This window comes from Diabrotica undecimpunctata, chromosome 8 (genome assembly GCF_040954645.1).
Source record: "Diabrotica undecimpunctata isolate CICGRU chromosome 8, icDiaUnde3, whole genome shotgun sequence".
Taxonomy (NCBI): Eukaryota; Metazoa; Arthropoda; class Insecta; order Coleoptera; family Chrysomelidae; genus Diabrotica; species Diabrotica undecimpunctata.
The window spans coordinates 15,401,660-15,427,743 of record NC_092810.1 but is presented as its reverse complement, the minus strand read 5'-3'; the positions used below and the strand labels follow the sequence as shown (position 1 = coordinate 15,427,743).

General features: G+C 32.9%; 1 protein-coding gene across 1 annotated transcript; it reads right to left on the bottom strand.

The window, feature by feature from the left end:
• Positions 1-21,286: 21,286 nt before the first annotated feature.
• LOC140448712 (uncharacterized) lies at positions 21,287-25,679 on the bottom strand. The gene is made up of 2 exons (XM_072541825.1): positions 25,073-25,679; positions 21,287-21,402 (listed from the first exon to the last, which is right to left on the bottom strand). Exons 1-2 carry the CDS (start codon positions 25,677-25,679, stop codon positions 21,287-21,289), a joined length of 723 nt encoding a protein of 240 aa, XP_072397926.1.
• Positions 25,680-26,084: the final 405 nt, after the last annotated feature.

Sequence of the window (26,084 nt, the reverse complement as noted above, 5' to 3'; positions counted from 1 at the left end):
CAATTTGGGAGTCTAATATTAAAGAAGAAATAGAAAGTACACACTACAAAATATATATCAGAAAGTTCTTTACCTTCTTAAATTGTTTTGATGAATTACCAAATATTTCAACTTATCATAAACACTTTCTTGATAATAATTTTGTTTGTACCTAACTTTTTCGTCAATAGTTTGAATAATTAGTTTATTTTTTATATATCTGCATATCCAGCGACACCAAACAATAAAAGAAAATATATAATAATATATGCAGGTTGCTGTCATTACCGCTGTTAAACAGCCTGTAAACAGGAAAATATTTTATATATAGTATATATATATATATATATATATATATATATATATATATATATATATATATATATATATAGTCATCTTTAAGGAATATGACCGTTTAATGTAATATAAAAAAATGTGCACTCGTAAGTGAATGGGATGTTTTCGGTCAATTTGGAGAACAAAAAGACAAGAGTTGTGCTACTTTATCTATTTATTGAAGACGTTTCGCCCATTGTTCAATAAGCATCATCAGTTCATCTAAAAGAGTGTTATTAGCGATACATCTAATATGAAAAACAATTAAGTAAATGATCTTACCTATAAAAGATCTGTAGCATTAAAATGTTATTATTGCAAAGAAACATCAAAAATTAATATACTAAATATATCAGCAAAAACACAGAAACACAGAACGCTAAACTTAAATGGTACGTTGATGACCTTTTGTTAGCCTTACCCCCTGACAAAGTAGAGTCTACCTTATCGATTTTTAATGGTTTTGATCCTCACTTACAGTTTACTTATGAACTTGAGGATCCTTCTAACAATAGTATTCCTTTCTTAGACATGCGTGTCTTTAGAAATTGTGACAATACACTAACTACAAGTTGGTACAGGAAACCTATGGCTAGTAATAGGTTTCTTAACTATCATTCTTGCCATCCGTTCAAATACAAAATAAATCTTATAAAAGCACTCAGCTGTAGGCTACATAGGTTAACACATCCTGATAACAAAAGGGATTCTCTTTTGTTACTCAGAAATATACTATCTGACAATTCTTACCCTACATCTCCTAAGAATCACGTGATGCGGAACGAAGAAAAATATCGAATTCTTCAACTTGTTATGCAGGGTAAAGTATTTGGCAGAAGAGGACCGGGACGCCGTCGTATCTCGTGGTTGAAAAATCTCCGACAATGGTTTGGGATGACCTCAGCGGAGCTGTTTCGCAGAGCAGCCAACAAAACCATGATAGCCTTGATGACCGCCAACATCCGGACCGGATAAGGCACTGAAGAAGAAGAAGAAGATCAACTAAGAATGATTTCTAATAATATTATGAACAACATGAACAACAGTACTCTACTTTCTCCTAACATTGCAACTTCCACCACCCAGTACTCTTCACTACCCTATTTCCCATATGTTACTGAAAAGCTTATTAAATTGTACAAACAGAACAATATCCCGGTTAAGATTGCTATCAATAATGCTGTCAGGAACTTGTTTTCTAAAATTAAAACACCTCTTTCCTTTTTGGAACAAGTGAATGTAGTCTATCACATACCCTGTTCTGAATGTGATGCATGTTATATTGGTCAGACTGGCCGTTCCCTTAAAGGACGCCTTACTTCACATCGTAGTGACATTAAACTTTCTAAACATACTTGTGCCCTTGCAGAACATGCAATCAACACCAAACATACTGTGAATTTTGATGATGTTAGAATTCTCTGTAGAGAACGTAACCTTAATAAGAGACAATTTATGGAGATGTGTCATATTTTGAAACAACCTAATGCATTAAATAAGAGAACTGATATCAGCAACTTAAGCCAAATTTACCATGCACTAATACTACAAAATTGATTCTTCCGTATTCCACTTTTAATTAATGGTTTCTTCTTCAACTTCTTTTATTATATCATAACATTTATGTTGACATCTATAAAACTTTTCTGACAGTCGAGCTTTCAAATACTTCATTTTCATGATATGATCATAACAGTCAAGAACCCTAGCCTTGCCGTTGTTAATATAACAATTCAAAATTGACAATTATATTTTTTGATAGATTTAATCAATCAATGTTTTTAAAAGTGAAATTTAAAACAAATTAATATAAAATTAGTTAAATTGGGAATCTTCCGGCGTTCTGTGTTTCTGTGTTTTTGCTGATATATTTAGTATATTAATTTTTGATGTTTCTTTGCAATAATAACATTTTAATGCTACAGATCTTTTAAAGGTAAGATCATTTACTTAATTGTTTTTCATATTAGATGTATCGCTAATAACACTCTTTTAGATGAACTGATGATGCTTATTGAACAATGGGCGAAACGTCTTCAATAAATAGATAAAGTAGCACAACTCTTGTCTTTTTTATCTCCAAATTGACCGAAAACATCCCATTCACTTACGAGTGCACATTTTTATATATATATATATATATATATATATATATATATATATATATATACATATATATATATATATATATATATATATATATATATATATATATATATATATATATATATATGTATATATATACGACTGGGAACCAAGTAGTAGTGAAGTGAATAGTGATCAGTGTAGTAGTGTCTGGGGTCTCGGAAGACTGAGACCTCGAAAGCCTTGAAAAAGACATCAGAGAGGATGTCGAAAGCTCAGCGCAATGAAAATTAACGCGGTTCAACCTGGAAGACTGGTAAGTATAATATTAATTTTTATAATAGTATTAATCTTAGCTCTAGTTTTAATTGTACTAACCGCGGAAATCTTTCCGAACATTATATATATATATATATATATATATATATATATATATATATATATATATATATATATATATATATATATTTATATATATATATATATATATATATATATATATATATATATATATATTTATATATATATATATATATATATATATATATATATATATATATATATATAATATAAAGATTTTTGAAACGAAGCGCGTACGGTCCTGATTGCTCAGTCTATTGCCAAACTACCACTTGGCCGACATGAGCGGCATCGCTGCGAGCCGTTAGACCATACACTGCATTCTTACTGTGGCTTCTAATATAGAAAAAGATAAGCCAATAAATAAAAATTTATCTGCTCAAACCATAAAAGCAGTGTCAAACGTATTAAGTATAATCCACATTGTACTTGAAGACAATAATTAATTTTCCTATTCTAGTTCTAAAAATGTATAGGGTTCCTAAAGGACCCCACGTAGTACTTTACGTAACAACATTAAACGTCATTGTTAAGAGTTATTTTGGTTGATATTTCTCCTGTATATATTCTTGCCTGTATCTTCTTATCTTTTTTGTCATGTCAAAGTCTGTTATTCCATGTTTTAAATTTCCATTTGAAAATGTTCCATGTTTTCCATTTTTGTGAGGAATACTTTATCATCAATTTTGGTGGCTGCGCTCAGTATAATCATTACTTAAAGATTTGTTTCAATGAATTCTCCTAGTTTGTGTTTAATACTCTTGTTATCGGTGTTTTATATAGTTAAGCATATAATAATTATGTTTTTTGTTTTTTTTTGTCTTATTCAATTTGTTCTATTTTATCATTTGCTTCTTCGAGTCCTTTCTCTAACCCTTTATTATTTTTCTTCAATTCTTTGATGCAATGATTTTTGACTACAAAAAAAATTGAAAATTCCAAAATTTTCGATATTTATGGCCATACTCGTTAAAAAAATTTTATTGTATACCTTTTTCTTTTTGGGTAGTACTTAATTAACGTTTTATCATAGGTAGGGTGCAAAAAGTCAAAATCCAAATCAAATTTTCGGAGACTCTGACATTTATCCGTTCTGTGTTTTAAAACCGCTAATGGATTCTCAGTTTTGTTTATTTTAACCTTAATTAAATATTTTAGCTTTGCTTAAAGTTTTCAATGATCTATACATTGTTTCACACTTTCAAATGCTATTTGAAATGATTTAGTTCTGGAACATTAAAACTCACTTTTTCCCAACTATAGTGTGAAACAACGAAGCGGAAATTTATCACGTTTCGCTTGTATCAGTGGCGTAGGACCTATCAATCAAATAATATTATTATTAACAAAAACCCAATACTTTCCTATGGATAGGGCCACTGCTCCCCAAATTTTCATAAAGGGCCTTAAATAACTCGGATAGTAGTTATTAACTAGCCAAACATATATGTTAATATCTGAATCACCAAATAAACTTGGTAACACAAATAAACTATAAGCAAAAGATATAATTAAAGACGTCGTTGCAGCAAAGGTTTGAGTGGATTTCACATAAGTTTTTAGATTTTCTTCAAAGATTTTATATTGAATCTCAAGTCGCATCAAATGTTCCCTGAATTCTCGCATCGTATCATCAATAGTCTTTGTAAAATATACAGCAAATAGTACACATCCGTATCCCTAAAAATACATCAGAAATTAAAAAAAATATAAATATAATAGATTAAATAATTTCGCAAGCGGATATAAGTATCTACAGCATAGAGCCATTGCCAGTATCTGTTGTGAATTTCAAATAAGATATGACTCTTAGTGGTGTATAAGTAAAACGTGTGGTGGTGAATGTATTAAACTATTATCTGAACTTAACCCTCGAGCGGGCGCGCCCGTGTATTTTGTGCACGTCCAATAGAAAAAGTCGTCTAAAAATAGAAGTGTCGCCAATCTGGCGATATCGTCGCGTCTATTCGTCCAGTAGAGATCTGTCGTTCGAATAGTTGAGTAATATTTTTTGTTGCAGCTGAATTTTGTGAGAATTCTTAGAAATACGAGAGTGTGACGGTTTTGTGTACATAATACACGGCGCGCCTTCTAGTGTAAGTATTTTATCCATTAATTATTTTACTTTATAAAAAGTTGTTATTCGAAATTAAAGTCAAATTAACTTTAGTTTTACTTTATTTTAGGTTGAACAGGATATTGTAACATAATTGAGAAGGAATATAACGGCTACGCTGAGAGAATATCATGTAAGAATTTAGTTACATTGTTATATTATTTGTGTGTTACTTTTTTTTTATTTATGCAGGGCTAGAAAGAAGTTTTTAACTAAGGCTGAGTTATATAAAATTCTTAATGAAGACCCAGAAACAGAAACTAGTGAAATAGAATATTCCGATGAATCTGAGACAGATGAAGAAATAATACACCATGATGACCACAATTCTGAATCTGAACAAGAACAGAATGACCACGACAGAGCCAGTAACTTCGAGGATAATACTGCAGTAAGTACGACTGCTTTCGAATATTTTCAAGGTAAAGATAAAAAAACTGCATGGCGTAAGACTACGCTGTCGTCGAAATCAAAAATTAAAAAAAAATATATTATCAAAATACTTCCAGGACCAAAGACAGTGGCTTCAAAAGTGACCTCAGAACTTTCAGCTTTTGAAAAAATTATAGAATTACTAATACAGTAACAGATATACAGTACATACAGTAATACTAGATACAATTTACTAATTTGTACATTGATAGTAAAAAAGAATCTGTTCAATATAAAAGAGTACGAGATATAAAACATACTTCAAAAAGTGAAACAATGGCGTTACTGAGAGTGCTTTACCTCCTAGGCACTAAAAGGGCTAACCATACTAACGCACTTGAACTTTGGACATCTGATGGAACAGGTATAGAAATTCTTAGAGCTGTGATGAGTTACAAAAGATTTTTATTTTTGTTACGTTCAATGCGCTTTGATGACAAAACCACAAGACATGAACGGAAAATATATGACAAACTTGCACCAATTAGAAAAATATTGGACGCATTTGTTAGTAACTGTTAAAATTTCTATAATCTTGGTGAATTTGTTACAATAGACGAAAAACTAGACTGATTTAGGGGATGTTGTAGTTTCATCCAGTATTTACCAAATAAACCAGCAAAATACGGTATCAAGCTGTTCATTTTGGGCGATGCACAAACTTACTTTGTTGGAAATTTAGAGGTTTATTGTGGACGGCATCCTGAGGGACCTTATGCTGCATCAAACTCTCCCAGTGATATTGTAGATAGGCTTATTGATTATATAAAAGGTTCAAATCGCAATTTGACAACCGATAATTGGTATACCAGTTATCCTTTAGCTATTTCCCTTCTGAAAAATAAAATAACTACAATTGGCACTTTGAGAAAAAACAAAAGGGAAATACCTATTGAATTTTTACCCCAAAAACAAAAAGAAGTGGGAACGTCACTCTTTGGATTCCAGAAAAATGTCACTTTGGTTTCATTTGTTCCAAAAAAAAGTAAGTCGGTCATACTTTTATCCACGATGCATGACACCGCCACCGTAGACGTCGAAACTAAAAAACCAGAAATTATTCTAGATTATAATGCCACAAAAGGCGGTGTGGATACTATTGACCAAATGTGTGCATCATATTCTGTAAAAAGAATAACCAGAAGATGGCCACTAATTATATTTTTTTCTCTAATGGATATGGCGGGTATCAACGCGCAGGTGTTGTTTTGTGCCAATAAAACAAATCCCAAAATATGTCGCCGAATTTTTCTAAAGAATTTAAGCTTGAGTTTAATGAAAGTACATCTTTCAGAAAGAGCGACAATGTGATATCTTCCTCAGGATATTCAAGGTTTTCGAATAAAATATAAATCATGCGAAGAACCTACTAGAACAGAAGTGCAAAGCTCTAGAAAACGTGGACGTTGTGCAATATGTCCAGGTTAAAAAAATTCCAGCACAACAGTTAGAACAATGAACGGCAGCAATCAGAAGAAATCGAGTGAAGTAACCCGTAGGTACATGTTGTATGTTTATTATTTTATGTAACAATAAACTATTTTTGTAAATCGTGGTTGTCATTTTGTTAAAACGCACTAAATTTGGTAAAATCAAGTAAAATGTGTTTTTTGTACAAAATACACAGCGCGCCCGGTTATGAAACGGTAATCGGCGCGCCTGCTGTAGGGTTAAAAATGGTGACAGCTTTACTGTTACTGTGAAAAAATTTTCGAAAATGTGCGGTATGAGTGTTCGCTCAAAAAGTTATGACATCCGTGAAAAGGCCCAGCAGAAACCGGTACAAAAAAGGAAGAAACACAGTTTCCAGTCTGTGGACTTACACTTGGACTGAACTCACATGAGAATACTTACGATGGGGGAGTAAAATCTCGAATAAAGAAAATTGTTCATGATTTTTTTTTGGAAAACATACCACCAACCGTCGACAGCATAATGAACGGAATAAAGTGTTATTGAGGACCTACCAGCTTTTTTAAAAACCACATTTCGTAGGCTACTAAATGATATACTTTTGAATACGGTAAAAGAGGTTAAGATTCGATAATAATGGAAAGAAAAAAAATCGTATCCTGGAGACACAAGTACTCAGACAAATAAAAACATTGAGGAAGAAGGATAATGTAAAACTTGTTTATATCGATAAGTCTTAGATTAACATTAGTGCTTTAGTCAAAAAGGAATGGAGGGACACAACGATCAAGAATCCAGGAGATGCCTTCATACGATGATAGGTTGATATTAAACTAGCTTTTTATAGATGTCGCTACTTGATACCGAATTGGTTTCGGTGTTGACATTTGCTATTCATGACATGACGTCTGCCAAAATTTTAAGTTTTAAAACCAATTTTGTGTTTTTGGAGAAATGGAAAATTGAAAAAGTCGAGTTTCGTTCGGTGTTTAAGTTCCTCCACAAAAAGGGCAAAAAAAATGTGCAAATCAAAGCCGACCTGGTCAAAGTTTATGGTGAGGTTGCACCTTTGTTAGAAACAGTAAAATTTTGGAGAGCTGAATTTGTTCGTGGTCGTACGAGTGTTTTTGACGATGAGCGTCCTGGGAAGCCAAATGAAGTTACCACGCCAGAAATGATCAACAAAGTCCATGACATGATTATGGCAGATCGTCGAATTAAGCTCCGCGAGTTAAAAGAGGTCCTAAACATTTCCTACGAATGCGTACACAATATCATTTACCATCATTTGGACAGGAAAAAGCTATCCTCGTGATGGGTGCCACGTTTGCTGACAATCGATCAAATGCAAAAACGTGTGACCATTTCGGAGACGCTTTTGGCGACGATACGGCGCGATCCAAAGGATTTTTTTCGCCGATTTATCACCGTTGATGAAACCTGGGTGCACTATTACATACCGGAAACCAAAGAACAGTCGAGACAGTGATGCAAACGCAGCGAAGAAGGTAAAGAGTACACATTCGGTCCACAAAGTGATGGCGACTGTTTTCTGGGATGCGAAGGGCATCATTCACATTGACTAATTGGAAAAAGAAAAAACAATCAATGGTGAGTACTACGCAGCATTATTAGATCGATTCGAAGCCGAATTGCATCAAAAACGCCCCAGTTTGGAAAGCAAAAAAGTACTCTTTCACCAAGACAATGCACCGGCTCACCGACCGGCCGTCGCCATCTCAAAATTATACGAATCGGGCTATGAATTGGTTAAACACCCACCGTATTCCCCAGATCTTGCCGCCAGCGATTTTTTTCTGTTTTAAAACCTAAGAAAATGGCTCGGAGGACGCCGTTTCGCAGCAAATGATAAAGTCGGCCTGAAACTTCGGCCCATTTTGAAGAGCTCGAAGTACTATTCGGATGGGATAAAAAAAAATTGGAAAATCGTCTTACTAAGTGTATCGAGCTAAAAGGGGACTACCTATGTTGAGAAATAAATCGATTTAATTCCAAAAAACTTGTTTTTTTTCTGCCAAACGCTAGTTTTATATCAATTCACCTTCGTAAAAGGGCTTTCTACTAGACTAAAAGCTCCAATCCAAAGAGGTCCTCCGTTTTTTCCTGTTCTTCTTTATGTTGGTAGTTCACGACGTAAGTATTCATAAAATTGTATTGCCATCATATACTTCCTATACATATTTTTATATATATTGGGTATCTAGATGATCAGTTTTTGCTACCCGATCTTTATTTTGCAAATTGATGAGGACATATTTTAAATGTGACAGGTAATAATTTTATGTGATACAGGTATTGCGTGGGGCCTCAACCTTTATTGTTAATTTTATTTTATGCCATATAGGGATTACAGAGGGTCTTAATGTATACTAACAATTTTGCACGATTTTCAACAACGTAACAAATGTTTCATTTGTACATTACAGCACTAGCTCAACAAGAACTTGAAGAGCTTTTTTACGAATCGGATTTAAACCTTTCCGATAAATAAGACCCCTTATTTGTACCGCCAAAATCACATAACTACAATTCTGACTATATAAGTTGTTCAGATAACTCGGATACATCGTCACTAACACAAGAAATATGTACGTCTCGTAGATGTATCAGAGTAGATTGTAGTTGTGGTACCAGAACAATAATAAGACGTAGTGGAGGTCGCCGTAATGGTACTCCAGTACCACTACCAGTTTTAACTAATGCATGGACCGGTAATTTCTCTTCCCTAGAAAGACCTATTTACCAGCCAAGGTATAAAAATGTAGATTGTCAGTTATGGACCCCTGAAAATTTTTTTAAGTAATATATTGAAGACTCTCTAAATCGAACGATGCTATATGAGGCCATGAAAACATTAGAAATACCAGAATAGCTTATAAGTAGACTTCGGCAAATATGCATATTGCATATTTTGCATATTGTGCATATTTTATGCAAATATTTCATATTTTGGCATATTTGTATAAAAGTTTGCATAAAGTGCATAAAAGTTCAGATTTTTATACTGTATTTGAAAATTTTTAAACATACTTACCAATTTATTTCAATTCTTGTATAAAATTTTGTAGTCGTTTTAATCAAGAAATGATCTAAGTACGTAATCTCTACAGGTACAAAACATTTACAATTTCAAAGAAGATCAATTTAAGTAGCCCTCAACATTCTTAGAAAGTCTCGGTCACTGAGGCATTCAGTTATTGGATAATCGCTAAGGGTTCGCTCATTTGCATTTTATGATCTAATCCCCAAATCTATCTACAATTTATTGTATCTTAACAGCAGGTAAACGGCTAATAGTTTTGTTCCTAATTTAGGGATTTTCCAAAATCTCCCAGTTTATTGAATTAGGTACCTAAACATTTCTAATTTGATGCTCAGATTTGTAAATCATTTTTGTTTTGATATTCAAAGCGTAAACACTCGTTGTGCGTAACAAAAAGGAAGATTGTGATTTTATAATGCCTAAAACAACCAGTGCTTCAACTTGGATTAAACCTTATAAAGAGCTGTCTATGGATATGGGAAAAATCTACTGTTAAGTCTGTGGCAAAATTGTAAGTATCTAATATTTTCTATTAAATATCTAATATTTCATACATACAGGGTGTTTCCAAATGACACTTACAACGTTTGACTGTAGATACTTCTCGAAAAATTGAACAAAACGATATAGTTAATGAGGAGTCAAACTTATTTACTTTTCGAGATACAGGGTGTTAAAATTAAAAAAAAAAATTAATTCTTTTAGTTAATAACAACAATAACTTTAAAACCAATAAACGTATTTACTTGAAATTTAGTACTCGTAGGTTGTTTTTAAATGAAAAATAGCTTCCTTTAGTGAGAAAAAATTGTCCTTGGTACAATACAATGGTGTGTATTTAGAAAAATGTTTCACCTTTACTTTTTTTTATGAAGTCAGCTATTCTAAAACACAATTATTTTTATTGTAATTGAATTAACAAAAAAAAAAACTTTTGTTGAATTTTAAAATAAGTTATATGATATACTAATGGTTAGTAACAAAAACTAATTTGTGGATTAATACTGCATTTAAAACACTTAGCGAGTGTTTTTTTTTTCCAAACCAGTTATTTGATTAACCAAAAACACCTTGTATATTTTTATATTTTAAAGGTTGGGTTCAAATAAAGGTTTTTATTTTTATTTATAGATAGCATGTGAGAAGAAATTTCAGATAGACCAACATGTGAGAACTGCTTCACACATTGCAAAAAAAGAAAAAATAGGAGGAAAACATCAAACTTCAATGGCTAAATGTTTCCAATCTACTTCAAAAAAATTAGATGAGCAAGAAACTTTTAATGAAGACTTGTGTCGCGCATTAGTGTCTGCAAACATACCGCTTTCAAAATTAGCAAATGTAAATTTTAGTTCGTTTCTAAAAAAATATTGCAAACTTAATGTTCCAAGTGATCGGTCTCTAAGAAGAAATAATGTGAACGGGCTATACTCGTCGGTGTTAATTAATATTAAGGAAGAAATTGCAGATAATTATTTTTACATATCTGTAGACGAAACCACTGATTCCTCAGGAAAGTATATTGCTCATTTATTGATTGGTGTTCTTATAGAAGATACCTTACCAAAATCTCATCTTATTTCATGCCAGCAACTTGAGAAAACAAATGCTTTAACAATTTCGCGTTTTATACAAGAAACATTAGGAACTTTTTTTCTTCCGACAACTATTCCTTTTAATAAATTACTGCTTATTTTATCGGATACTGCTCCTTATATGGTGAAAGCAGGACAAAATTTAAAAATATTTTTCCCAGATTTAATACATGTTACTTGTGTAGCGCATGGATTAAACAGAGTTGCAGAGAAAATTCGAAAAAAGTTTCCTCTTGTAAATACCATGATATCCAGTGTCAAAAAAGTATTTCTTAAATCTCCTATAAGAATTCAACTTTATAAAGAAATGCTACCTAACATTTCTCTTCCACCACAACCTATTTTAACGCGATGGGGAACATGGTTAGAAGCAGCTAATTTTTATGCAGATCATTTTGTTAAAATAAAGAACATAATTGATACGTTAACAGATGAAAGTTCCCAATCTCTTTTGGATTCTAAACAAACTTTTCAGAGTAACTTGCTTCAACAAGAACTTTCATTTATAAAATCAAATTTTAGTTTTGTTCAAAAAACAATTACTCAGTTAGAATCACCAAAACTGTCATTGTTCGAAAGTACAGCATTAATAAAAGAATTTGCGTCATGTTGTCGGAACGTTAGAGGTAACAGTGGAAAAGATATTTTAAAAAAATTTGAAGCTACTATGGAAAAAAATAAAGGTTACCATATTCTTTCTGAAGTAGTCAGTGTTCTAGCTGGAAATATTTCGGAAACAATTAATTTAGAACCAAATGTTTTGGTTAGTTTGAAAAATGCTCCCGTTACATCAGTTGATGTTGAACGAAGTTTTTCCATATATAAATATATGTACTCAGACAGAAGCCACAAGTTTTTGTTAGAAAATGTTGAACACCACTTGGTCATTTATTGTTACCATAATTCTAAATAAGTTTATTCATACTTAAAAATGATGTAGTTACTTAAAATAAATGTAAATCTTAATGAATAGTAGGAAATATTTAGTTATGTACACTTTTTTTTTTAAATAAAATTGTTACTATTTTACGATTTTTTTATTTATTTGTATGCATATTTTGTAAAATATTTGCATATTTTCGGGTAAACACGTGCATATTTATGCGCATATTTTCTACATTTTTATTTGCATATTTGCCGAAGTCTACTTATAAGGCTAGTGACAATGACGCTTAGGAACACGATGAATAGGGTAACAATGGAAGGAAGCTTTTCAAGGCAGTTCACAGTGAATAGAGGTTTAAAACAAGGGGATCCGCTATCAACGAATTTATTTAACCTAGTATTAGAACAAATCGTAAGAAGATCAAATATAAGCACAAACAGGACTATTTTCAATAGCAGGGAACAGTGCATAGCATACGCGGATATGGCTTGGGTGAATCAGCAAGTCTTAGTTTGTGTGAAAGTCTTGTTCATGGTCATCACATTTACTTCGATCGGTATTTTCGACAATAAATTGTCGTCCTCGACATTGTATCTTTTCTCCAGAAAAAAAGTTCATGAAAAATCGAAAAGGTAGATCTGAAACTAAGGTTCGAGGTGATGGAAGCATTGCCATAACTCGCTAGTTACAACAAACCTGTTGCGATTCTGAGTTACTAGCAGCATGATATCATGCTGCTTACAACCCAGATCAATGTAGAAAATGGTCAAAACGTAAAAAGGAATACGAAATGGTTAATAGACCTGAGGTGATCAAGAACTACAATCAGTTCATAGGTGAAGTTGACCTTGTTGACAGAATGTTCGCAGTCTATCCGGCACGAGCACGTACAAAAAAGTGGACAATTCTTTTCATCAGCCACATGCTAGATTTACCAGTTTGCAACTCCTGGTGTCAATACAGAGCAGTAAAAGAGGAAAAACATGTACCAGCCAAAAACATTCCTTAACTGATATTATTCAAATTAGAAATGGGAGAACAAATGATTTTGAACAACACTCAGTCTTCCGATTCTGAGACCTTTAGCGACTACGAAGACCTGGAGCCAAAACATAAAAAAAGAAGAGTGGAAATTCAACCCATACCTGCCGAAGTTAATAGTCTTTATAAGGCTAAAACATTTAGTGAACTATGCTGATAAACAAAATAGATGCAGAAAGGTCAATTGTATAAATACTACAACTACATTTTGTATAAATTGTAATATATTTTTATGTAGTACATGGGAACGAAATTGTTTTTTACAGTTTCATACCAAAGACTAAGTTCTAATACATTTTTCTGTGTATAAAAGTAATGAATATTAAAAGATTGCTAAAATATGAGTTTTTATTGTACTATTTCTTTTTTATGTTTAAGTTTATTTTGGTAACTAATAGACCCAATGTCATATATATATATATATATATATATATATATATATATATATATATATATATAAAAGGAAAAAAGAAGTCTTGGCTGACTACGTTAGAAAACGGAGCTTTGAGGATTATTGGGATACGCAGCGGTGAAATAAGTGTACTCTTTTAACTGAGTTTCAAGCTTTCGAAAATGTTTATTTTCATCGTCAGAAAATAACTGAAATAAAGTGCTAATGTTAGTAAAACATCCTCGAAAAAATTTTTCATTAAAAGATGTAAAAGTGGTTTTTTTACTTACGTTATTGAGATTAGTATTTCTTGGATGTTACACTAACATGTAACAATTTTACGCACCACTTATTAAATGAGTTAAAAATTAAAAAATGCATGGTGTAAAATATATATATATATATATATATATATATATATATATATATATATATATATATATATATATATATATATATATATATATATATATATATATATATATATATATATATATATATATATATATATATATATATATATATATATATATATAATAATAATAATATAAAGATTTTTAAAACGAAGCGCGTACGGTCCTGATTGCTCAGTCTATTGCCAAACTACCACCTAGCCGACATGAGCGGCATCGCTGCGCGCCGTTAGACCATACACTGCATTCTTACTGTGGCTTCTAATATAGAAAAAGATAAGCCAATAAATAAAAAATTTATCTGCTTAAACCATAATAGCAGTGTCAAACGTATTAAGTATAATCCACATTGTACTTGAAGACAATAATTAATTGTCCTATTTTAATCTTGTGAACTTTCTTTGTTTCACTTTTTTTATTTTAATAAAGATTCCACGTATACGTCAATAGACTTTTTATTTATTTCTTTCTTAAAACATATAGTCTAAAAGTTTTATAGTTCTTCTAGTTCTAAAAACGTATATGGTTCCTAAAAGACCCCACGTAGTACTTTACGTAACAAAATTAAACGTCATTTTTAAGAGTTATTTTGGTTGATATTTCTCCTCCTCCTCAGTCCTAAGTCCTTTTGGGATGTGGTGACATCATCAGGTCTTTACAGTTTTTTCACGATTTCCCTCCATCCTTCCCAGTGCTGAGCTAGTTGTTCGGCTTCATGTAATCCTTGGTTAATCAATATTTTTGTTTAATCTACCCAACGGCTTGGAGATCTTCCCCTAGGTCTCTTTCCTTCAACTCTACCCTCGACTATCAATTTTTCCATCGTACCTGTTCTTCCAGCAATGTGTCCAAAATACTGCAAATATCTCTGTTGTATTTGTTTAAGCAATTTATCCTTTACTTTAAGTTGTTCTAATATCGATAAGTTAGTGCGATGATCACTCCAGGATATTCTTAACATATACCCACATTTCAAAAGCGTCTGATATTTCTACAACCCGCTAATATAGTATATTTTCGTTGTATTTCTTAATGTTACTGTAAATACTTACAAATTGACTGATCACACAAAATACGAGGTAAGGTATTATACATTTCCAGTTGTTACTGATGCTAAGTAAAACTAGAAAGCCTGCCATTATGTGAAGTTCTACGACCAGTATAATAGTTACAGCTATAACACATAGTGGCCTGAAGTTAAGTATCTGCATTGTCAGTAACCAATATTTATCAAAGCCAGGCCATGGATTTTCTGAAAGCACACATTTTATGAAAAAATATACTGCCGAAATATAATATAATCTATTACATAAAAAAACTTTATTTCACTGTAAAAAGGTTGACTTGGTAATGAAAATATATGAGTCCGCTAGATGCAAAACTTTGTATTTACTGTATAAGTCAAACTGAGTTATTTGCAAAAAACTAATAAATTTTGCAAAAAACCTTAGACATAATAAATTGCACTTTTTTGTGATAGATAAATGCTTTATTAGGTAAAATATAATGATTTTTTTCTTAGAAAAGTTATTGGGTTTGCTAGAAAAGGAAGAAAAATTTGAAAATACCTAGTTTTGCAAGTGAACAGATATGTAAATACAGATTTATGCAACTAACATTTGCAAATACATGATAATAGTCAACCATTAACGATATTAGTGGTTGTTATATTAGTCTGTTTTCTAAACCTAGTGTGTTAGGAATAAGGAAGAAAGCATGTGGAAGTAAACTTTTAGTGAAGTTTATTTTTATCCAAAGTACAAAAGGTATTACAAATTATAATATGTATATGTTTATATTAATTCCTAAACTCTAAGTTCCTCTGGGTCATCATCATCAATATGATTATTTTCTGCAGCACTCTCGTTATTATTTGCTTGTACGCCAGTATCTATAATTTTATAAAATTTGAGATCCGGCTGGTCTCTTCAATTTTCACCAAAATGGTTTCTAAGGAGAGTGCCTATGGACGATTTATCTCCTTTCAATGAACATCCAATCTGTTTTAACTTTGGTCAATAAAGAAATCTTTTTCCCTTTTCGTATTATAGACTTGCTGAACCCTATGTCAGAACGATAAAATATTTCCCCCCTTACCGTAGCCATATAATCTTTGTCCTTAGAAAATATAAATCGTTTCGTTGCATTACATTTAAAATGCCACTGGGAAGGTTTTTTAACAACAACGTCACTCGTCTTTCTCCAGTCTGATATCTGCCAGTCTTTACCAAGTCTCAGCACCTTTGAGTGTTTTCCAATTATGTCTTCATATTCTTTTCTGTTTATTACAACGTTCTTATTTTTTATCTTCCTTTCTATCAAACCGAAAATCCTATCTGGTGGCAAAAAGGAATGACCAACAACAGGAAACGTAAACTCCACTTCCTTGATGTGACCAGGTGCTTCATAAACCAACCCGTAGATTATCATAGACATCATCGTACTATTTTTGTTCTGTCCACCACATCCATCTGCAAATAGGTGAACTTTTTCGATTTGATTTTTAAAGTTGAATTTTATGAGAGTATCATGTACAGCAGAGGCAACAGCATTTGAATCTTTTGGATGTTCAAACTCCAGCCACACATATGACGTCACATTTGCAGAAGAAAGATGGGATTTCGAATTTCCAGCCACGATGGTAAAATTATAAAAATTTATTTGCTGTGAGAAATAAGCCGGTCGGGAAGCTTTGGCAAAGAAAGATTTTTTTGACAATCAAAAGAAAATATTTGTATGTTATGATTTGATTCATTTTTTAACAAAGAATAAAAGGCTTTTGCTCTTAACGTATGAACTCTCTGCTCTATTGTAACCTTTAACTTTTCTTCTTCTGAATTTTCTTTTCTCAAAATTTCCTTCGCCCTGAGACACGCAGAACAAGCATCTTCTAAGGGAGTGCCAAATGATATGTTGTAGTCTTCATTAACGTATGTTCGGAAATATGATAACTTTACGGAATGATGTGGATGACGTTGACAATACATTCTGTAAAGCTTTGTAAAATTCAGATCATATGGTAAATACAATCTAGTCGATCGTCCTCTATTATAATGACTCTCTGTACCGTTCAAATGCCCCATAAATGTTTGGATAGATAATTTTATTGGATCAAATCTACCTTTTGTTGTTTCTCCCCCTCTTCTCTCTTTTGGTATTTCACCCCGGATAACAAACGTTCTTACAACACGCTCTATTCTTTCAGAACTTAAATGAGTTATTCCAAGAAATGCTGTCTTGCATACTCTTAAAAGTCCACCCTCTACTGTAGGAACAAAATATTTAATTGAAATTCCATGTAGGTTTGTACCTGATCTCTTGGACTTTTGACCTTCACAAAATTTCAGCACAAAAAATATCTTGTTTTATTTTGTCAGTTGTTGAATACAGATTATTATGGAAACGCTGAATGTCTCGCATCTTTAAATCTATACAACAATACAATTTCTTTGTATGGTTACAGGTGGGAAAACCGGGTAAATCCTTAGGTTTATGCCTAAAAATATTGACAATAAGTCCCAAACCTATCTAGTTAATTGTAGACACCTCTTACCTCTTAAGTTTCATTACATTTCGTTTCCATTTTTCTGTTTGTACAACTCGTTTTCTCCCTTTTCCTTTTTCACAAGGTCTAATATGCACATGAAGATCCATAATGTTAATTATTTGCAATAAACTTGGTGTTTTTAGTACTCAAATAACAAAAAGTGAAACCGGTAATGGCGAATGATGGAATAATTGACATGTGCACATGAGACGTGTCATGTGACTTAAACAATGTAAGCGATTGGCCAATTGCAATTACACAGTTCTGCAACTGGCATAGGCTGACAAATACAGAGTTTTGCGTCTGATTCAAGATTTCTAATGCCTTTTTCATAGTAAATACCTTACTTTGCTGCTGAATTTCTACATCAGCAGATAGCTATAACATGTGACAAATAACTGTCAGCTAAAACTCAATTTTTACAATTTTTGCAAATACAGAGTTTTGCATCTAGCGGACTCATATACATAAAAATAGTTTTGTTCAGGAAAAAAGTAAAAAATCCGAAGATTTCTATTTGTTCGAAACCAAAATCCAGATTCTTAACTAAATCTGTGCCTTCTACGATTTACAAAGCAAGCAGACGATGAATAGGTTGACATGGGAAATCTAAAATTGTATTCCACATTATAATAATTCATCTAAGTAAGAATCTTTTATGAACCGGCTTCTAATACTAAAAATACGAGTAAATAAAGATAAATAAAAGATAGTTAAGATTTGATTTAGCGATTTGATGAAAGCGAATTTATTGTAGAAGCTCTATACGTAAAATCAAATTTTAACCATCTTTTCTACTTCTATAATTTTATTAATTTACTTACATAATTTAAAACTACTTATTTTGCATACTACCCCTTAATAGATATAACTTATGTACAAATTATCGTGCCCCAAACTAACATTTTCTATGTTGTTCCTGATAGGGTTTGGAAAAAACACAAAAACAGTTCGATTTTTATTTTCAAATAATAATATTTTTATTGCGAATCTCACTTTTTTCTGTTTTATTTGTCGCCTTTGTTATCGACCCCTCTATTTAGTAGGTTCAAGAAATGAAGACTTCTTTTAGAGACAAATTCAGCTCAGCAATCTTTGTCTAATTACTTTATGCCATTTTCAAGGAAATTTTTTTATCAAACACTATAATAGAAGCAAAATGGTAAATATTCAAAAACAAATAATACAAAAAATACATTTTACAACTCAAATACTTAACACAAACTTGCTACGTTATAAACGTCACATGTTTGTTATTTATCTTTAAATCATTATTTTATTTTAATTTCTTTCGATTTTATGTATCTTTTAATTTTATCTTTTACTTAACTATATTTATTCTAAAAATAGTTGGCGCTTAACTTTATATTCTCACTTTATTATGTCCTATAAGATAAAACATATATATATCATCTGCATCAGCCGTAATTTTAAAGAAGTTATTTTATTCTTGTAAGCCCACAAGTATCCACGATAAATCATAGCCAGGAAACTTCGTTTGTAAGTAGTTTTCCAATTTTTAAGTACTATAACTTGGCAAATATAACAGAAAAAGAAAGATGTGCAATAAAAAATCACAATTTAAAAATAAAACTCGACCAGTTTTTGTGTTTTTTTTTCCAAACTCATATCAAGAACAAAATTATGAACTTTATGCGTAGCTTTTGGAACACATTCTTCATACACATTTTTAAGTAATTTTTTATACTTACTTCGGTATATTTTTCTGTTTGCTGCTGTAGTTTTCATTGCAAATGATTTTACATAAGTGAATCAAAATGTTCACAAATATTTTAGTATGTAGTAGTTTGACAAACCAAAGAGTTGCTAAAAGAAATACAGCTGATTACTTGAAGGGTAAACTGATTTGGATTTTAACCCTCCATAACTGGCATTTCAAAAAATTATACCATCACTCGCGTGTTAGATTTGATCTAACATATGGTTAGAGGTCAAATAAATGAGTCATTAGTACTTATGGGTTTAGTTTATTGGCTATTAACTCACAAAAAACGATAAACTTATATTTTTTTAAAACAAAACTGCAAAAAAACTACTAGGTAAACTAAAAAATATCCACATTACCCTAGAACAAAACAAATAAGATGATTTATTCAAAAAAAAAAATGTACGCATTACGCATAAAATCAGATTTCTTCCTCTTCTAGGCAGTGGTGGCAAGTAAAATTTGTTAAACCAGTGTAGTCTTTAGATATCGACAACTTACATTTAGTACTATAATGTTGGGTAAACCTGCTCTTCCTTACAGGGCAAAAAGAACATCTTGGTTTTATGCTTAGAGTTGTCCCTTGAGAAACTGATGACTTTTCTCCGGTTATATTTTGGATCCTGAGTCTCAACTGAAAAGGCAGATTCGGGATATTATAACATCGTTGAAGATGGGACATTAAAAGTTGCCTGCCAAGCTCCGCATGGTAGCTTCTTCGAGATGTTATAATATAAGTGTTATTGATGTTAAATTATTTGGCAGTTTAAAGTTGAAATATTTAGAAGGCTGCAAGTAAACAGTAAACGGTCAGCGATTGCTAAATCGAGTCACCAAGTATTCTGCCTTCATTTTATCAACATTCACTCCTCCTTTTGTGAGGTTGTAATCAGTAATAATATCTGGATTTATGGTATGCTCTTTAGTGTTTTCATCAGTAAAACCATCGCTGTATAGTGTTGAAAGTAGTAGTACATTGTTATTTTTTTTTTGGCACGTATGATACGAGTACACACTTGTTTCCATCGTCACTCTTCCTTTTACGTTTGTCAACTCAGGGGAAATTCGTTGTTTGTTTTTACGCAAAGTACCTATCGTTGTCAAGCAATATACGTTCAATAAAGAGTTGGATAAGGGTACAGAGAAAAAGTAATTATCCGTAGTTACATTTCGACCGATTCCACTTATGGGTCGCATAAGTCTTTTTACCACACTAGATGCATCGTTGGGTAGTTCATATCGTCCTTCAGGTTGTTTTTCGGGGTAAATTTCGAGATTTTGTGTGACAAATGTTCTAGCGTCCACCAAGGCATAAATCTTGATTCCGTATTTCGCTGGCTAATTGGCTATGAACTGCCTAAATTTGCATCGACCACAAAACGCTTCCAACATTACATCTATGGTCACATAGAATCCAGGAGTGTATGTAAATAAACAGTTAGTGACAAACATTTCATATATTTCTCAAATAGGTGCAAGATTTTCAGCTGCCGAATTTTCTTGCCTCTTAGTGGCGTCGTTAAATCTTACAGCTTAAATCATTTGGTGAAATCTTTTCTTGGACATAGTAGCTGCAAAAATATCTGAAGGTGGGCCGTCTAATTTTCAGAGTTCATCAGTATTTAAATGTTGCGCTCTCTTTACCCCAGCAAGGAACAAAATTCCGATAAATGCTTGCATTTCCTCGTAGTCAACAGCAAGACAATCCCTAGGGCGAGTATCAAATACTCTCATCATATCCGGTTTTTGATTTGTATATTTTACAATATTATTGTTCCTAGCATCCGAGAAAAACAATTTCCAGCATTCTGATATGGTTTTGGCGCCTTTTGCTTTTACTCCAGGTAAGTTCGTAACAATATTAGAAGCTTAGGTGTTACCTTTGGGATTGTGTTTCCTATGTTACAACCATGGTGTTTTATTTTTGCCATAAAATCTTGAATACCCTTCATCTTGGCCGCTTTCTTTCATGGCATCTCTAGGATCACTGGGTAGATCTTGTGTGGACTGCTCAGAATCTGTATTGTGGATACTGTGTTCAGAACGAACATTACTTATCACAAGTCCTTATCAGAATCTAGTGGTTCCACATCGCTGTCTATCTCTACATACCATTTTAGTAACTGGTTTTCCATTTTCTTGTCCATATTTACCTGCAATAAACCAAAATAGCGCTTATAATAACGGATGTTCAACAATCTATAGGTATTTTACTAAAAATCTTACCTTTTATGATAATATTATAACTTTTCTTAAGTGTTCTCTCTAAAAATCAACACACGCCAACACTCCCGTAGTTAGATTTTTTCTAACGCTCCGACGAACGCGATCGCTCGCGTGTTAGATTTGAACTAACAACAACTGCTGTCGGCTATACGATAATAGGTACTCCCACCATTATTTTAACATTGTCTTTTACGAGTCTTCATAGGAGTATTCCTGGTTGCAGAACCCAGAAGAAGCAATATTTCGAAAACTATGGCGAAATTTTTTTCTAACGGTGCGAGTGATGGAAGGTTAAGGTTTTTGGCCAAGAACATTAAAAAGGTTCTCTCTAATTTTAAACTTCATACTTCAGAAATTATTTTTTTCCTTATCAGCAGTGTATCATATTTTTTTTAATCGTATACAGTGTGACCCATTTCGATTGAAATCACCTCTAGAAAAATTTAAAGTTTGTAACAGAATTCAACAATTTTTTTTAGTAATTAAAAATCTACTTGAGGACTTAATTAAAAATTTTTCTTTTATTTTCCAGGATACACTACCAGACTTTATTTTTAGTCGAAAATAGAGAAAAATTATTAGCTATTTTTTAATTTAAAAACTCCTGCCCTACTGAAGACTTATAAATAACAAAGTTAAGACAACTTTAAATTTTAAAACTCACTAATCTAACACACCGTATATTAACGGTCTTCTATACTATACGGTCTTCACAGAACACCGTATATCAACAATGATCCAGTAACCCATGAAATGAAACTAATTTTTATTAATTTTGTGGGTATGTGGCACATGCGGCAGATTTCACCATATAAACAAACACTACACTAGGTATTTTATAGATACAATTCTTTTATTCTTTCTTGTTCATTTTTGGATTTAGTTTTAGCCAAATAGATGTTAATGTGTTTGTTGTTTTAAATGTTGAAGAAATGTTAAATTTATTTCCTATCCTTTTTTTTTGTGATAATTCTTTTATGTATGGTATTGTTATTTTCCTTGTATTATTCCTTGTGTATGCTGTAGGATCTCGTTCTAAGTTGTTCTGTTCTATTCGGTCGATTGTTGAAGATTCCTTATTTATAAACGATAAATGGTAATTATTTTTTAATAAAACAGATGTTAACAAAATAACAAAAAACAAAATTTATTTAATTTATTAATGCTTGTATTTTAAGAACAATTTCCGAACTATTTATTATATAAATGTGCATTCCGAAAGTTATGAAAAATACTAAGAAACTCCCTGAAGAGTTCAGACAGTTGATCAAGCGTACTAATAACCAAAAAGCTTCAGAATTAACTACATCTTAAGTTTAAGACATTTTGTTGACAGATGGAAAGCTCACGTAATAATAATCAAAAAACCATAAAAAAATCGACACATTTCCACAAAATTATGGCCGATCAGCTTATTGCCAGCAATAAGCAAAATTGCAGAGCGAATCATAATAGAAAAGCTATAACAAGAATCAAAAGCAATTGGAACAATACCTAAAAAACAGTTTGGACTCAGATCTGAACACTATTGTAAACTTTAAGTACTGCGTATATTAGAATACATCACAAAAGTGTCCAATTAAAAGAAATATACAGCAGTTGCCTTTCTAAATGTCAGTAAATCATTCCACAGAGTTTGGTACGAAGGCCTGCTGTACAAAATAAACCAATATAATTATAGTAAGGCAAAGGCATGTCTTCTCTCGTACTAACGAGCCAACAGAAAGTTCACAGTTTAGATAGGCTCAATCTTGTTCAAAGATGGAACCGTAAAGGCTGGTCTGCCACAGGAAGCGGCCTTGTTGCCATCTCTCTCTCGTTGTCGTTTCCTCATTGCTGAGGATCGTGATTTCCTACAATGCGGGCTGTCAATTCTCTCCATCTCTTGAGATTTTGGGCTGCTCTCATGGACTCGGAAAACGTCTCTCCAGTGGCTTTCTGTACTTGATCTGACCATCGGATAGGTGAGCGTCTTCTGCCTCTACGTCCTTCTACGTTTCCGTACACAATTAGTCTTTCTAAGTTGTCAATGTCTCTTCTCGCAATGTGGCCAAAAAACTTTAAAATATTTGCAAGACACTGAGAGAAGAGTCTGGTCTGAATGTTTAGCTCTTCGAGAATCGACTGATTAAATCTATGCTCCGTCCACGAGACGCGTAGCATTCGTCTCCAGCACCACATTTCGAATGCGTCAATCCTTTTCCTATCCTCTGATTTTATTGTCCATGTTTCGGCACCGTAACTGAAGATTGAAAAAATGAGTGTCCGTACCAGTCTCATTTTGAGTTTTTTGGATAAAGAGCGGTCCTTCCATATTTTTGACAGTCGACTCATCGCGTTCTTGACCATCCCTATTCTTCTGCGAATTTCCGTATGGGAGGAGGCTGCATTGCTCAAGGAAGATCCTAGATACGTGAACTCGTCTACTTTCTCGAATTGATTTAGGGCGCCTGTTGTTTGGAGGATATTCGCGTGGTCCACAATCATGATTTTTTTTTTCTGATTAATAATCTTGAGCCCACACTTGTTGCTTTCGGTTTCTACTCTCTTTATCAGTCTCGACATCTCCTCTTCAGGTTTTGCTATCAGTGTTGTATCGTCTGCGAATCTTAAGTTTGAGATCTTTTTTCCTGCAATGGAGATGCCGCCTCTCCATCCATCGAGTGCGTTCCTCATTATGTATTCTCCATATAAATTGAACAGGTCTGGAGATAGTATGCACCCTTGTCGTACACCTCTGCTGGTTTTAAAGGTATCAGATTGCTGGTTTTCAATTCTTATTTTAACTGAGTTAACTTCGTATAAGTTTTTAATTAATATTGCCAAATGATCTGGAACTCCCATCTCATAAAGAACTGTCCAGAGAACTTCCCACTTCACACAATCAAATGCCTTTTGGTAGTCTAGAAAGCAGATTATTATTGGAATTTTAAATTCGCGGGCCTTTTCTATGAGCTGCCGCATATTAAGGATTTGCTCTCTCGTACCCTTTCCTTTGACAAAGCCTGCTTGTTCTTGGGGAATTTGTTGGTCTAAGTATTGTTGCAAACGGCGTTTAATGATTCTTAGTAATATTTTGCTTGGATGGGAAATCAGTGAGATAGTACGATAATTACTACACTTTGTAGTTGTTCCTTTTTTATGGATTGGTATGCACAATGATGTGCGCTATTCTCTGGGCCACTTTCCGCATCTCCAAAAGTTTCCACATTATGTAACATCCTTTGTCTCCCATGTTCTGAAAAAGCTCTCCCGTGATATCATCGCAGCCAGGGGATTTATTCTTCTTGAGGTGAGTTACAGCTTCTTCAATCTCGGACAGCAGAATTTCAGGTTCAGGGTTGTATGCGTTGTTTTCGAGGGCTAAAGTGTGGCCTAGATTTACGTGTTCTTCCCTGTGGAGCTCTGAACAATAGTTTTTCCATGTTTCCAACACTCTGTCGATATCACTTATGATAATACCATGTTTGTCCTCTATTGCATAGTTCTTGGGTTTAAATTCTCTCGCAAGAATTTTCACTTTCCGGAAGAGGTCTTTGGTTTCATTTCGATATCCGTGATTTTCTATTTCATGACAGATTTCAGAGATATATTCTTGTTTGTCTTTTCGGCATCTTCGTTGAATATCTCTGGAGAGAGCTTTATATGTCTGTTGATTACAGGGGCCAACTTTAAGTTGCTTTCTTTGTTCAATCACTTTCCACGTGTTTCTACTGATCCATGGTTTAATGCTATTATTTATAGATGGTTGGCGACATTGGTTCACTGTTGTTACGATGGTTTCTTTAATATCTGTCCAGGCTTCATCCACACTTTGTTCTGCCTGATTGTTCTCTATTCTGGTTAGTGCTGGTTCAATTCTCTCTTTAAAGGTAGCTAATTCGGGGTCCGTTAGCCTAAAAGAACGGGGAGAAGCTTTGCGTATGTTCTTGAAACGTGTTCTGTAATCAGCCATCAAGAGCTGGTTATCGCTTCCGCATTCTGCTCCTGGAAATGTTTTTGCGTTGGTATTTGAAAACTTCAATCTCGAACTGATCAGAATAAAGTCTATTTGATTTCTTGTTGCCATATCTACACACTATATACACCGCAAAATTATATCAAGTAAATACTTCAACCGCACAGGCTAGTGGTTCCTCAGACGAAACTCCCTTCAGACACGGTATACCCTTCAGGTAGGTCAAAGTGACCAAACTCCTTGGCGAGGAGAAAAAATCTATTTTGCCAATTCGGCGGCTCAGTAACCGAGCACAAGTCCAAAGTCATGTAAAAATTAACTTCAGTCATTCATAGGGAGAGAAGCTCGTCTATCTATCCCATAAATCAGGTTGCTTAACCACATAAAGTAAAACAAAGGATGTTCCATGACCCAGAGCATTTAAACTAACTTTTAGTACAAAGCCTCGTCCTTCAGTAGGTCCAGAGATGGGAAGGAATAGTTGTTTTTAACTTAGAGACAGATAGGTACCACTCC